This window comes from Abrus precatorius, unplaced genomic scaffold (genome assembly GCF_003935025.1).
Source record: "Abrus precatorius isolate BTA unplaced genomic scaffold, Abrus_2018 Scaffold7, whole genome shotgun sequence".
NCBI lineage: Eukaryota > Viridiplantae > Streptophyta > Magnoliopsida > Fabales > Fabaceae > Abrus > Abrus precatorius.
The window spans coordinates 32,227,792-32,241,039 of NW_020874417.1; the positions used below are offsets into that span (position 1 = coordinate 32,227,792).

At 33.6% G+C, this 13,248-nt stretch overlaps 2 protein-coding genes across 4 annotated transcripts; both read left to right on the top strand.

The window, feature by feature from the left end:
* Positions 1–1,001: 1,001 nt before the first annotated feature.
* LOC113872621 lies at positions 1,002–5,194 on the top strand. The gene is made up of 2 exons (XM_027510316.1): positions 1,002–1,276; positions 2,946–5,194. Exons 1-2 carry the CDS (start codon positions 1,184–1,186, stop codon positions 4,335–4,337), a joined length of 1,485 nt encoding a protein of 494 aa, XP_027366117.1. The 5' UTR covers positions 1,002–1,183; the 3' UTR covers positions 4,338–5,194.
* Positions 5,195–6,371: 1,177 nt separating this feature from the next.
* Positions 6,372–12,814, top strand: LOC113872184 (silicon efflux transporter LSI2-like). 3 transcript variants are annotated; one of them, XM_027509521.1, is made up of 4 exons: positions 6,372–6,398; positions 9,967–11,222; positions 11,323–11,512; positions 12,145–12,804. In XM_027509521.1, exons 2-4 carry the CDS (start codon positions 10,068–10,070, stop codon positions 12,405–12,407), a joined length of 1,608 nt encoding a protein of 535 aa, XP_027365322.1. In that variant the 5' UTR covers positions 6,372–6,398; positions 9,967–10,067; the 3' UTR covers positions 12,408–12,804. The 3 variants fall into 3 exon arrangements, with proteins under 3 accessions (XP_027365322.1, XP_027365321.1, XP_027365320.1); XM_027509520.1 differs by lacking the exon at positions 6,372–6,398 and adding an exon at positions 9,076–9,541 and having other exon boundaries at positions 12,145–12,814; XM_027509519.1 differs by lacking the exon at positions 6,372–6,398 and adding an exon at positions 9,076–9,427 and having other exon boundaries at positions 12,145–12,814.
* Positions 12,815–13,248: the final 434 nt, after the last annotated feature.

Consider the following 13,248-nt stretch of genomic DNA (forward strand, 5'->3'; position numbering starts at 1 on the left):
TGTGAAAATTGAGTAAGTTGGATGTTAAAATAACTTGTAAAAACAAATAATTACTTTTGTCATAAAACCTTCAGGAGATTTCTTTATATAAAAAGATTAAATAAAGAAATGCATACATAGACTTGTAAAAAGAAAAAAAAATGAAAACGGAAACAATGAAATTTATTTATTTAATTTAATTATATACATTTCAACAATAAATTGATAGTTTTATGATTTAAGAAATATTAAATACTTCAATTAGATTTTTTATTATAATTATAGTAACCAATCAGTATATATATATTTTTATTATAAACGAATAATTATTTATTACAACATTAAAATTTATAAATATAAATATTTATCTTTAAACTAGTTTATTTTTTCTATAATATTAAAATGAAAAAATATTAGATTCGATGAATTTTTAATTGAACATCGGCGTAATCGTAGAGCATATATCACAAATCAACTTTTTTGTAAACATATAGGTTAGATTAATATAAATTAATATCTAATAAAGAGTTATTAAATAAAGTAATTTTAATATAGTTTTAGTGACTATTACAATATTATAAAAATATGAAATATACACACAAATTTATAATTAAAATTTAATATTTTATTTACTATTTTTAAAATGTTAAGATATTAACATTTAAATATTAAAAAAATATAAATTTTAAATTTTATAATTTAAAAAAATAATATTTTGTATCTCTTAAAAAACTCATTTAATAATTTTCAATATCCAATTGAATATTAAATAAAATTTAAATATTAAATAAATGTCTTAATATTTTATCGTCATCAATTTAAAAAATTATTTATTAAAACGTACAATTATATAAATAAATATTTATGAAATTTTAGTTAACTTATAAAATAGTAATTTTTTATTTGTATTTAAAAACTAGAATTAATAATAACATTCTATTAATTTTACTGAATGTATGACGCGTCGATGACGTCGTTTGTCCATGGCCATTATTTGTTTGAGGCTTTGAGCATTCCCAATTCCCATCCCATGAAAGATTCGAGAGAGAGAGAGAGAGAGAGAGAAAACGAGACTTTGTTCCATGCCATCACATGAACACTGCCAAACACTTCTTATTCCTTATTTCTCATATCAATAACTCTGACCCCACATCGCCGGAACTTTCATTTCCGGTCACCGGAATCCTCCCTCACCGTCGCCGCAATGGGAACTGTCAACAACAGCGTCGACACCGTCAATGCTGCGGCCTCCGCCATCGTCGCCGCTGAATCCAGAGTCCAACCCACCTCCGTGCCGGTCCCTCTCTTCTCTCTCTCACTTTTCGCTTCACATGCAGTTATATTCGTGTGTGTATTTATGTGCATATTGTTTTGGTTTCGCTTTTCGCTGTTCTGCTTAGTTACCGAGAAACAAGAGAACTTGAGATCTCGGGCTTTGTGTTCTCTTTTTCCACTTTTCATACTCTTTTTTGACCAAGTGGTGGCATCGAAATTTTTGTTCACTTTTCTTTTGCTTTTTAATTTTTTTTTAATATTGATCTTTGTTGTTCTCAAAAAGTGGGAAATTGAGGTTTGGGTGTTGGGTGACCCAGCTAATTATGAATCCTAGTAGCTTTGATTTCACTTTGAAGCTGTACCTTTAGCAACTCGGTTCTTCGATGGGCTTGTTAAGGACTTCAATCTAGCTAGGCATGTGTATCTTACATAATTAAACCCAGTTCAATTCCTATGTTGCAAATCAATTACTGGGATTCATTGAACTGTTTCAAGTGATGCAAATAATACATTCTTAGATGGAGCAAGCAAAGCAACCTTCAGTTTTATTTATTTTTTAAATGTTCTCTACCTTTTCTGTTCTGTGATTGATCCACTTATCTATGAGGGATTCAGTTCACTTAGTACATGACGTAGTTGTAACTTGTGCCCTGCTTGAACTAGGTGATTTTGATTCTTGGACCGTTTGAACTGCAACTTGGTATAATGCTTCCATGATCTGTCTTGCGTTGCCTTTGCTGATAATTTAGGTTTTTTTCTTTTTCTTTTTCTGGGGATTGTGTCTTGACAATGACTCAGTTCTAAGGTAGACTAAAAACCCTGGTCAGTACTCAATAGTGATTACCTAGGACTGACCTTATTCAACTGCCCTTCCATGCTTCTCATCCATCTAACTGCATCTATCCATGTTTGGGAACCTTGATACACATTCACTTACTTTTGGAAAACTTACATTTGAAATTGGCAGTCAAAGTCTTCCTAATGCTGCTGGTAAATGGGTTGGAATTCTCGTTATCTAGCATGGCAGAATGGGATGATATTTATCAATATCATTGCCTGATATCGGGATGTTCTTTTTGTTCAAGGCTGCTATTTATTCCTTTTTACTTCTACCGGCTGCTGATGTTGTTACTCCGCATACTATCAAGAAGTTAGTGTAAACATTTGGGTTTGGGACGCTTATGATCGATAGGCCCAGGGAATCGAAAATATTTTTCCCCTGCTTTCCTTATAATGGTTTAGTGGCATCCGCTTAGGGACAATATCAATTTGCAGGAAGTGATTCGATAAGTTTTCAACTCCTCCAGCGCATGTGTATGTCGATTATCTATCATAAAATTTAATGTTCTTCTATTTTGTGCTCCTTATCATGCAATGTATTCTGTTTGGGCTTAAGTATTTCTGTCCTGAAACATTGGACATTTGGACTACTTTTAGTTGTGTTCTAAACTGTCTTTTTCAAATCTCATTCTCAAACTTTCAATTAATTGGAATCATTTCAACTAGAGTCTATATTTAAAGAAAAGACCTTGGACCATTTAACTTGGAATGAAATAACTTTTCAAATTTGATGCTTAAGGAAAAAAAATAAAAAATCAACATGTTCAAAAATTTAAATTATTATGATTGACAGAACTGTTTTTGATTTGGTTTCAACTTTTAATGTCCATATATTTCTTCACTAACTGCAGAGAAAACGCTGGGGAGGCTGCTGGAGCCTATATTGGTGTTTTGGATCTCATAAGAACAGCAAGAGAATTGGCGATGCTGTCTTTATTCCAGAACCTGTTGAACCAACAGGCCCAGTTGCTACTACTGCACCAAATCCTTCAACTGCCATTGTAATGCCATTCATTGTCCCCCCCTCTTCACCTGCATCTTTTCTCCAATCTGATCCTCCATCTGCTACTCAATCATCGGTTGCATTGCTCTCTCTCACTGTCAATACTTGCTCTACTCGTGGACCTGCATCCATTTTTGCCATAGGTCCTTATGCCTATGAGACCCAGTTAGTCTCACCACCTGTATTTTCTAACTTCACAACTGAACCATCTACTGCTCCTTTTACTCCACCTCCAGAATCTGTGCAGCTGACAACACCATCATCCCCTGAGGTTCCATTTGCTCAATTGTTGGCGTCTTCTCTACATCGGGATTGTAAAAATAGCAGCACAAATCAGAAGTTTGCATTATCCAATTATGAGTTTCAGTCTCATTTACAATATCCGGGAAGCCCTGGCGCCCAACTCATATCACCCAGATCAGTTGTTTCCACTTCTGGCAGTTCTACTCCTTTCCCTGATAGACACCCAGTTCTTGAATTCCACAAAGGGGAAGCACCAAAGCTCTTGAGCTTTGAACACTTCTCTACACGTAAATGGAGTTCGAGGCTTGGATCTGGATCTTTGACACCAGATGGTGCAGGGCAAGGCTCAAGACTTGGCTCAGGATCATTGACACCTGATGCTGTTCAGCCAGCTTCACAACTAGGCTCTGGATGTTTGACACCTGATGGTTTGTGTCAGGACACGAGGTTGGGTTCTGGGTCTTTGACACCTGATTGTGCAACAGAAACCTCTAGAAATGGCATCTGTGTTGGAAAACAGGTTTTCGAGGTAGCATCCCTTGCTAATTTGGAGAATGGGTGTCAAACTAATGCAGCATTAGTCGATCACAGGGTTTCATTTGAATTAACTGGGGAAGATGTTGCACGATGTCTTGCAAATAAATCAGGGTCTTCATTGCTTAGAAGCATGCCAGGGTCTTCTCAGGGTACACTGGTTGAAGACCCTATTGACAGAGGAATTATACAAAAGAACTCCAATAGTTGTTGTGATTTGTGTTCAAGGAAAACTTCAAATGATAAGGCCGACGATGCTCCTGGAGAAGGAGACGAGCAGTGCTGTCGAAAGCATCACTCTTTTAATTCTTCCAAAGAATTTAACTTTGACAACAGAAAAGGTAATGTTTCTGATAATCCTGCCAATGGCTCCGAATGGTGGAACAAGAAGGTTGTTGGAAAGGAAGGTAGATCAAGCAACAGTTGGGCTTTCTTCCCAATGCTACAGTCAGAAATCATTTAAAAGTTTAGTTCCGCAGTACAACCTAACATGTATGGTTCGGAACAAAAGAGTAGATGCATATCTTGTGACACTGTTCTCAGTGCAGTTCAACGTGTCTCGAGGAAATAACAGTAAATTGATAGGTGAGTGAAAGACATAGGTGAGACAGCCGTTGTAGTAGTCCCTTAGGACCTAAAGTAGAATACAAATGGAGCAAAGTTAGTAGGGACCAATTATTGTGGACATTTAATGGGCAATAATGGGAAAAAAAGTATTTTTGAACTTGGGTTATGGAAAACTACAGCTTCATGGAGGCCCTAGTTCCATTATCTGCAATAGTTTCATGCGTAGTTGATGTTTTGGCTACCCCAAAAAAGAAAGGGGAAATGAAGAAGAAAAATTCAGTCTGGTGCCCATCTACCACTAAGTAGTGCATAGCCTCTATGGACCAATATGCTGCTGAAAGGCTGCAACAAGTTGTTCCGGCTCGTCATTTGGATGTTCAAACTACAAATTGATTTCTCTTTTCAACCCAAAGAAAAGAAAAATGTAAAGGTGATTTTATCAGAGAGGGGGACCCCTGGCCTGTGGTGCTATGTACTGTATGTTGGGCTTGTCTTTGTTGTTTATTCTTGTCGTGTTATCTCTTTTAGTTCACAAATTAAGTTCCCTGTAAACTTGTTGGAAAAGAGATTTTATTCTACTCAAATTTTCCACCAAGAGATACGAGTAAAGAGAAAAATATAGAATAAAAAGTGACGCGATAGAAAAAAAAAATGAATTGAGAAAATGTAAAATAGTATCATAAAATAGATAACTCAATCATTAGAGAAATGTTTCACTCTTCTCGTAATAAAAGGTGGTTGTCTCTTCGTTTTCCACGGCAGGATTACACTCTTTTATTGACTTTTTCCTTCAATAACTGTGACTAGCCCTTAATTATGGGGAGCTTAAGCTGTATACATTTCTGTTGACAAAAAACAAAGCAGTGTGCATTTCCAGCAACAAGCATTGTCAAACCCTAGTGGGTGTTAAAAACACCCCAAAGATTATATGCAGTATGCTGCACACGAACAAAACAAGAGTTTTACAAACATAATCTAGATGGGCTTTTTCAATGCACATGATTGTATAACCAATGATTTATATGTAAATATATAGAAGGAATCATAGGTATACGCATATCATATTTACTATTGTAATTTTTAAACACTTTTAAAATGGACGATTCTATAAATGACGATAAATTTAATTTTTATATATTAAGTACTTTAAAGAAAAAGTTGTCATTCATAGTAATTTTATGTAATTCGAATAAAATTATCTCTTAGGAAAAATGTCATTTAGATTAAAATAATCTTATAAATTTTACTAAAAATATAAATTTTTATTACATCTTATTTTTTATATATATTCATTAAATGAGTTAGGAAAAAAGTGCTCAAATTAAAATGACTGAAATTTCTCACAATTCAAATGTGCACTGCAACATACACATGCACGTACAAGTGAAGAAAATGTATGGAAATAAGCAACCTCAACAGGAATTTGTGGTGAGACTAACAGTGTTACATGAGCAATTTTAAATATACAAAATGTTAAAAAAAAATAAAAATTTAATTATAAGTTAAAATGTTAAAATAAATGCACTTAAAACCTCAAGTTTTAATTTTCTAAAAATATTTTATTAGTTATTTGAATATAACGTATAAATATTATACTGTCTTATTCTCAAGAATAAACATTTAAATCATCCACTAGCCAAGGAGCAGTTTCTTCAAATGATAAAGATTGTGGAAGTGGGTTTTGCTTGCTTAGTCTTTTCTTAATAATCTTTTGACGTTTTGTCTCATTCTCTGAATCTCACATGACTTGAGATACTACACGTCAGTCTGCATTAATGCATTTGGTGCTTTGTTGACTATTGCACTCTGCAACCAAAACAGAGGTGCAATCACAATTTTGAATTTTGGCACTTCCGTTTACCGATCCACTGGCTACTTAATGACTCAATCACTCACGAGTCACGACACAGAGGAAGAGAAGAGAAAGGGAGGCTGCTTTGGAACAACATTGGAAAAGGTAAGCTCCAATTCTTCCCTTTCATTCCTTGCATATACAATGCAATGTTCTGTTTGTTGCTCATTCTTTGCTTACACACACTATGGATCTTTCTACCTCATCCCTTTTTTTAGTCGTCAAAACACATCATGATGTAAATTATTGAAATTAAATTTTAGTTTTAATAAAAAACATTACAAAAAATACTTATCTTATTACATTTCAGTTTTGTTCTTTTAAAACAAATATTTTATTTAACACTACAGATTATAACTTTTACGTATTTTATTAAATTTTCAAACATGCAGTTAGATGCATTAACAGCCTTCCCACCCCTGTTTTCTTTTGATGCAAAAGTAAGAGCAGAATAAGTGCAAGTGCACCCACACAGGAGACAAATCCATACCATATAAGCATATGAGCTAAGGCCTAAACCAGCATTCAATAATGGAGATAAATACACGCAACATAAGAAACATCTACCCACCCTACGACAAAAACACTGCATAGAAGCTAAAGACTCTGCAATCATAAAATTAATAGGAACATGATTGTTATATATATTTTCAGAATAGGAAAAGAAAAAGTGAAAGATATAATGATGTGATATGGTAAAAGGATTATTTTTTTATATATGATTTTTATAAATTATATATATAAAAATATGGTGTTTTTTTGAAAATTATAAAAGTGTGAAGTTTAAAAATAATCAATCATAATTTTTGGTGTAGATACATAAATTCAAAAGTTTTAAAAAAATTATATTCCTGTAATTTTGTCAAAATTTTCATCTTTTTTAAATTTTAAAAAAACTATACATAAAAAAAGAGCTTATGATATAAAGGAAAGATCGAGAAAAGAAAATAAAATAAAGAAAAAATTATAGCATTATTACAAATGTGAAAAAATTAGAAGTATGATTCGTTTAAATTCAATTTATAAATAAAAAAAGTTAAAATAATTATTTTTATTTTCTAGGCATAGAAAACTTAACTCTTACCCTAATCCTTTTTTTTCTCTCTTATTTTTTTTTTATATATAATCTTTTAATTTCTTTCTATCTCTCTTTTAAACCTCTAGGTGTCTACGCTCTAAAGGAATATATGCAAATTTTATCCTAAAACAACAACGTTCTCTCATTTACACGATATATGTGTGACAGTATGATGACGTATTAACCAAATTGAGTAAATTTAAAAATTTATTTCCAAAAAAATGCATTTTAAAAACTATTTATAGTTTGAGGCTACTTATCACATAATAACATTTTATATTTTGTTGTTATTATTTTCTTGTGCGCCACTACAACTTAAGCGCTTATTTTGTTATTTCACGTAGCATCTCACTCATATGTGTGCTTGACACATGGAATAATGAAACTCAGGTTTTCTTATAGATTTCTTGCATTTTCGTTTATTTTCTTAGTGTTATTCCAAATAGATAATTTTTAATGTATAATCTAGTTTACAACCGTATATAAGGAAAAGATAGAGTGAAAAACTAAGAAAAACTATTTTATTTTCGTAGTTTAAAGATAGACAAAAATATAACATACTTTCTTAAGTGGACTTCCCATTGTTTATTAAATAACGGTTAATGCATACCTAATTGAAATAATTAAAAAGTGTCCTCTGATTGAGAGTGACTCCATCCATAAACTATATATATTGTTTATCAACTCCAAGCAATAGCATCCAATATTTGGTGAAGGTCACACCTCCCAGAAAACAGATGAAGCCTACCCTACTTGGGCGATTTAGCTTTCTGATCATGAATTCATGATATGAAAATGACATGTTGTATGGTCTAAAGTTGGATGCATTTATTCTGCCTTTTCACACAGTGCCCACGAAAACTCTCATAGCATCATTTAAAGCATTTCCCTTCATCAATCTTCTACGGTCTCTATCTCTTCTAAATTTATATGGAAAAACTTGTTTAACATTAAGCTCGCTCTATCATACAACTTATTTTATTGCCGTCCTTTTGTCTTCGAACACAATGTCCACTAATTCAACAGAGCGTGTTTAATCCAATCATGGTGGTTTTTTTTAATGAGTAAATCTTCATAACAGTTTTCAAGATTGATTGATTTGGATCCTTTATTTGAGTCTCTAAATACACAATATTATTTATTTTAATTTGATATAAAATAACTGTAAAAATAGTTTAAAAAATGGGTTTTAAAAATTTTAAAAACTTAAATACTGGTATACGTAATCTAATTCAGTAGATTTTGTGGCGTTGTGCCTTTCGTCAATGCAAATGATAAGAAATTGAGATTGGTCTAATTAATCTAAGTATAAACTAGAGGTGAAGACCAATTCAGTGATTAACTTAAACTTGTTTGATAAAATGTAAGATTTTAATTTTAAATTTAAATTCTTTTACCCGAAACTCATCCAGTGATACGCAGATTAAACATGCAGATATTAAAAAACATATAAAAAAATAGATTTTTGTTAAATTTAAATATCATTTTTATGAGTTAAAATTGAATATAAACAGTTTTGTTTCAACCGCTAAAACTTGTTGGTCGTTGTGGAGTACCTTAAATGGATCAGGTAGCATGCTTCTTCAATTCTACACTACAGAATAATTATTGAGTGCCTAGATTATTAAAATAACAATGAGGGTATCAAAGGATAACATAGTTTTAAGACCAACAACGATAAAAACAAAAGAATATTTTATTGGTTCCCAGAATTGTGGTTGGGAAGCTAGGAGCTAAGTAAGTGCTGACGATGGCCTTTTAACTCTTTATTAACCATGTGGAGTGAACTGTGGATAGATAGAGTATGAGTTGACGTGGGCGTGCCTTGAAAAGACCGACGATGCTCCAATTCTCTTCCACGGTCCGTGACTTGCTATTTTTCTGACTCACCAAAATATTCGTCAACGTAATCCAAGCTATTCTCTATGAAGAAAAAGAAACTGACAAGTTGCTTCCTTTTTTATTCAAATGACACACCCAATCCCCGAATTTCACGTGTTAGCCACAGCACATCCATGAGTTAGGCTTCACTCAATCACAACTTTTTGTTTCATAGGTAAGATGTAAGGTCCCACGTTTGTGTCGTTTTTTGTTTTCATGTTCAGTTCCAGCAAATGTTGTATGGGATGATATCTTAGCTCAGAACTTGCATAGTACACTCAACATAAAGGTTTTATTGGATTTTGCATTTACTTCGTTTCAATTTAGCTGAATCCGTTGGTTAAATATATGCTCTAACTGTTGTCCTATGGCTCAGCCAGTTTCTTTCCTAAGATGAGCATAGACTTGCATTTTCAGAAAGGAGTGGTGGATGAATTGTTCACCCTTCTTATTTCATATGAAACCTTATAAATCATGCTTCTTACTCAACTTTGACCTTGATTTTGTGCTACAGCTTAAGCCCGGTAAGATGATACTAGTGAAATGATTGGTTATGTCTGTGTATATATGCTCCACTATTTTCATTGCTAATATTTTTTGACACTCTTGATTTGTACTATAATACCCTCGTCTAGTTGATTGAATGAGAGAATGGTGTATCACAGGCTGAATTTTTCCTGAAGTCTTACTTTCCAATTGACATTTCATGTTCAGGAATTTTGCTCACGGAGTAACTACTGTGGGTAGCATAAAGCTGGAGGTTTTATTCTTTTGTTGAAACTGGGAACTAATTGTTGGCTTGTTTGGTCACAATAATGGCACTGGCTTCTGTTGCAAAAGTTGTCCTTGGTTTAATTGCATTTGCAATCTTCTGGGTATTAGCAGTTTTCCCAGCTGTGCCTTTTCTACCCATTGGTAGAACTGCAGGGTCCCTTCTTGGTGCAATGCTTATGGTCTTGTTTCAAGTTATTACTCCAGATGAAGCTTATGCCACAATTGATCTCCCAATTCTTGGTCTTCTTTTTGGGACAATGGTGGTGAGCGTGTATCTTGAAAGAGCAGACATGTTTAAATACATAGGGAAGTTGCTCGCTTGGAAGAGTAGAGGAGCAAAGGACTTGCTTTGTCGAATATGTATTATCTCTGCTGTCTCAAGTGCTCTTTTCACAAATGACACTTCTTGTGTTGTTTTGACTGAATTCATATTGAAAATTGCGAGGCAGCACAACCTCCCACCAACTCCTTTCCTACTTGCCCTTGCTTCCAGTGCTAATATAGGGTCCTCAGCCACTCCAATTGGCAACCCCCAAAACCTGGTTATAGCTGTTCAGAGTAAAATCTCATTTGGGAATTTTCTGATTGGTGTTCTTCCAGCTATGGTGGCTGGAGTTATAGCCAATGCTTTAATTCTTCTAATCATGTATTGGAAGTTGTTGTCTATTCATAAGGATGAAGAAGATGCTGGTGCAGAAGTTGCAGCTGAAGATGAATTTGATTCCCATCGATTTTCACCAGCCACTATGTCTCATTTTTCGTCCTTAAATTCTCAAGAGTGGAATTCCAATCTTGAATCTATTAATATTCAGAACTCTCCTCAAGCTCAAATTCTAAGAAACCGAGCTACTGCAACTGCAACTGAAATTCTTGGTGTTCCTAGCAGCACATTTGATTCTGCAAGAATCTCAAATGTATCAAAGGAGGGATCAAATGGTGTGCCATCTCTGACAAAAGAGGAAACTAGCCCTTCGGTTACTTCAGCAGCAGCAGATACACTTATGCCCTCTTCAGAAAGAAAAAACAATTTTATCATAAAGTGGAAAAGGGTATTGTGGAAATCTGGAGTTTATGCCATCACATTAGGAATGTTGGTTGCTTTACTTCTAGGTTTAAATATGTCATGGACTGCAATTACTGCTGCGCTTGCTCTAGTGGTTCTTGATTTCAAAGATGCTAGACCGTGCTTAGAGAAGGTATAAATATTATCTTTCTCTTTCTATCTGTCTTCTTTTTTAAATATTAACTACAATATTGTTCAACCTCTCAGAATAGTTTTTTTCCCTCTTGTAACAGGTTTCATATTCACTTTTGATATTCTTTTGTGGAATGTTTATCACAGTAGATGGCCTCAATAAAACTGGAATTCCTAGTGCTCTGTGGGACTTGATGGAGCCCTATTCTCATGTTGATCGCGCTAGTGGAATTGCAGTGCTTGCAATTGTCATACTTGTCCTGTCAAATTTGGCTTCAAATGTACCAACAGGTAAGTGGATCTATTCTACTGACAAAGTAATTCACCATTTATTGAATGCATCAACTTGTTGGATAGGAACCTGACTTCTAAAATCTGCACTCTCCATTTTCACCGAGTTTAATCTTTATAAGTTCTTGATTGCAAATTGCAAAACAATTAAGCGATACAAGAAATTGTAAAATATTATATAAAATGACATATAGTGAATGCACACATCTCTATTGTGATCAAACAGAGAAGAGGGAACGCGCTTGAGAGTTTGGGCTCTCCATAGGCCTAACCTTATAAAAAAGTTCAGGTTCAAAATAAAAAAGATAATGAAAGATATGTTTCACAAATTTGACACTATGAGCTTTCTTATAAAAAGGTGCGGTTGTGGTTTAGTGGACAACCTTGATTGTCATTTTCTTGAAAGTGAACATTTTAGATTGTCATTAAAATTTTGCAGAGCAGGTTATACCTACAACAAAAGAACTATGTTCAGATTACTTGTTTCGTGAAAATTTCAGTAGACTAGACAATGTCATAAGTATAAGAATTCCTACACATCTGCACCAAACTTATATCCATCTGTATGGAAGAATTTTGATATCATGATACATGATTATTGACTAATCTTATCTTCTATTTATATTTTGTAGTTCTCTTGCTTGGAGGACGGGTAGCAGCCTCAGCTGCTGCAATTTCGAAAGCTGATGAGAAGAAGGCATGGCTGATCTTAGCTTGGGCGAGCACAATATCAGGGAATCTCTCACTGTTGGGTTCAGCTGCTAACTTGATAGTGTGTGAACAGGCTCGCCGAGCTCCAAACCTACCATACACTTTAACCTTCTGGAGTCATCTGAAATTTGGCCTTCCTTCTACTATCATAGTCACTGCTATTGGTTTGGCACTCATAAGATGATAATGACTTTTTATTGAAAAGAGACTTCTTGTCAAAATTTGCACAAAATAAAGGAATGAAAAATCGGAGTTCATGTCAATATATTTTAACTTGTGGGTATTTATTAAGAAAATAGATGTTGATCTTCTTGTTATTGATCATTTATGTAAAATAAATATGTGCAGGTAGTTGCCAAGTGTTGCTTTGAAATTTAGTAAAAAGGGGAAGGGTAAGGGCAAATCAAATTCTCATAAACATTTCTAAAAAGTATGCAAATGTGAATGGTTCTTCCTATTTGCTTATCTAGTAAGGCCAAGTATTGGTTGTAAAACTCATCAATTTTGTCACTATTTGTTGTTATTCCTCCATTATTGTGTTGCCACTCTGTCCTTTGGATTCAGAAATCAGTTATATATGTTGGCAGGTTGAAGATATTGTGATTCCTAGACATTTTATGCACGTTTTGAATCTCAGATGATTTCAAAGTAGCAGTAAAAGATAAATAAAATGATTGTTGGATCAGAGAGAGAAGGTTATTGGCACAATCCGAATTGCCTTTCGGCATGTAACTTGCGTATATTTCCTATTATAAATGATTTCATTAATTTGAATGAAGATATACATTGGATATAAGGAAAGAACCACTAGTTATGTTATGAAGAATGTTAATAAGTATTTTTATGATACTAGTTAAAGAATAAAAAATAAATTATTGCTACACTTTTTATCGTCACTTTTAATAAAAGAAAAACCATATTTATTAATTTCTTAGTGAATGTGCTTAAAGTACTAGTATACTTGTTATATATACAGAACTTTGCTAACTGACTTAACTTATTCTCCTTACTTATCAAGCAACTAA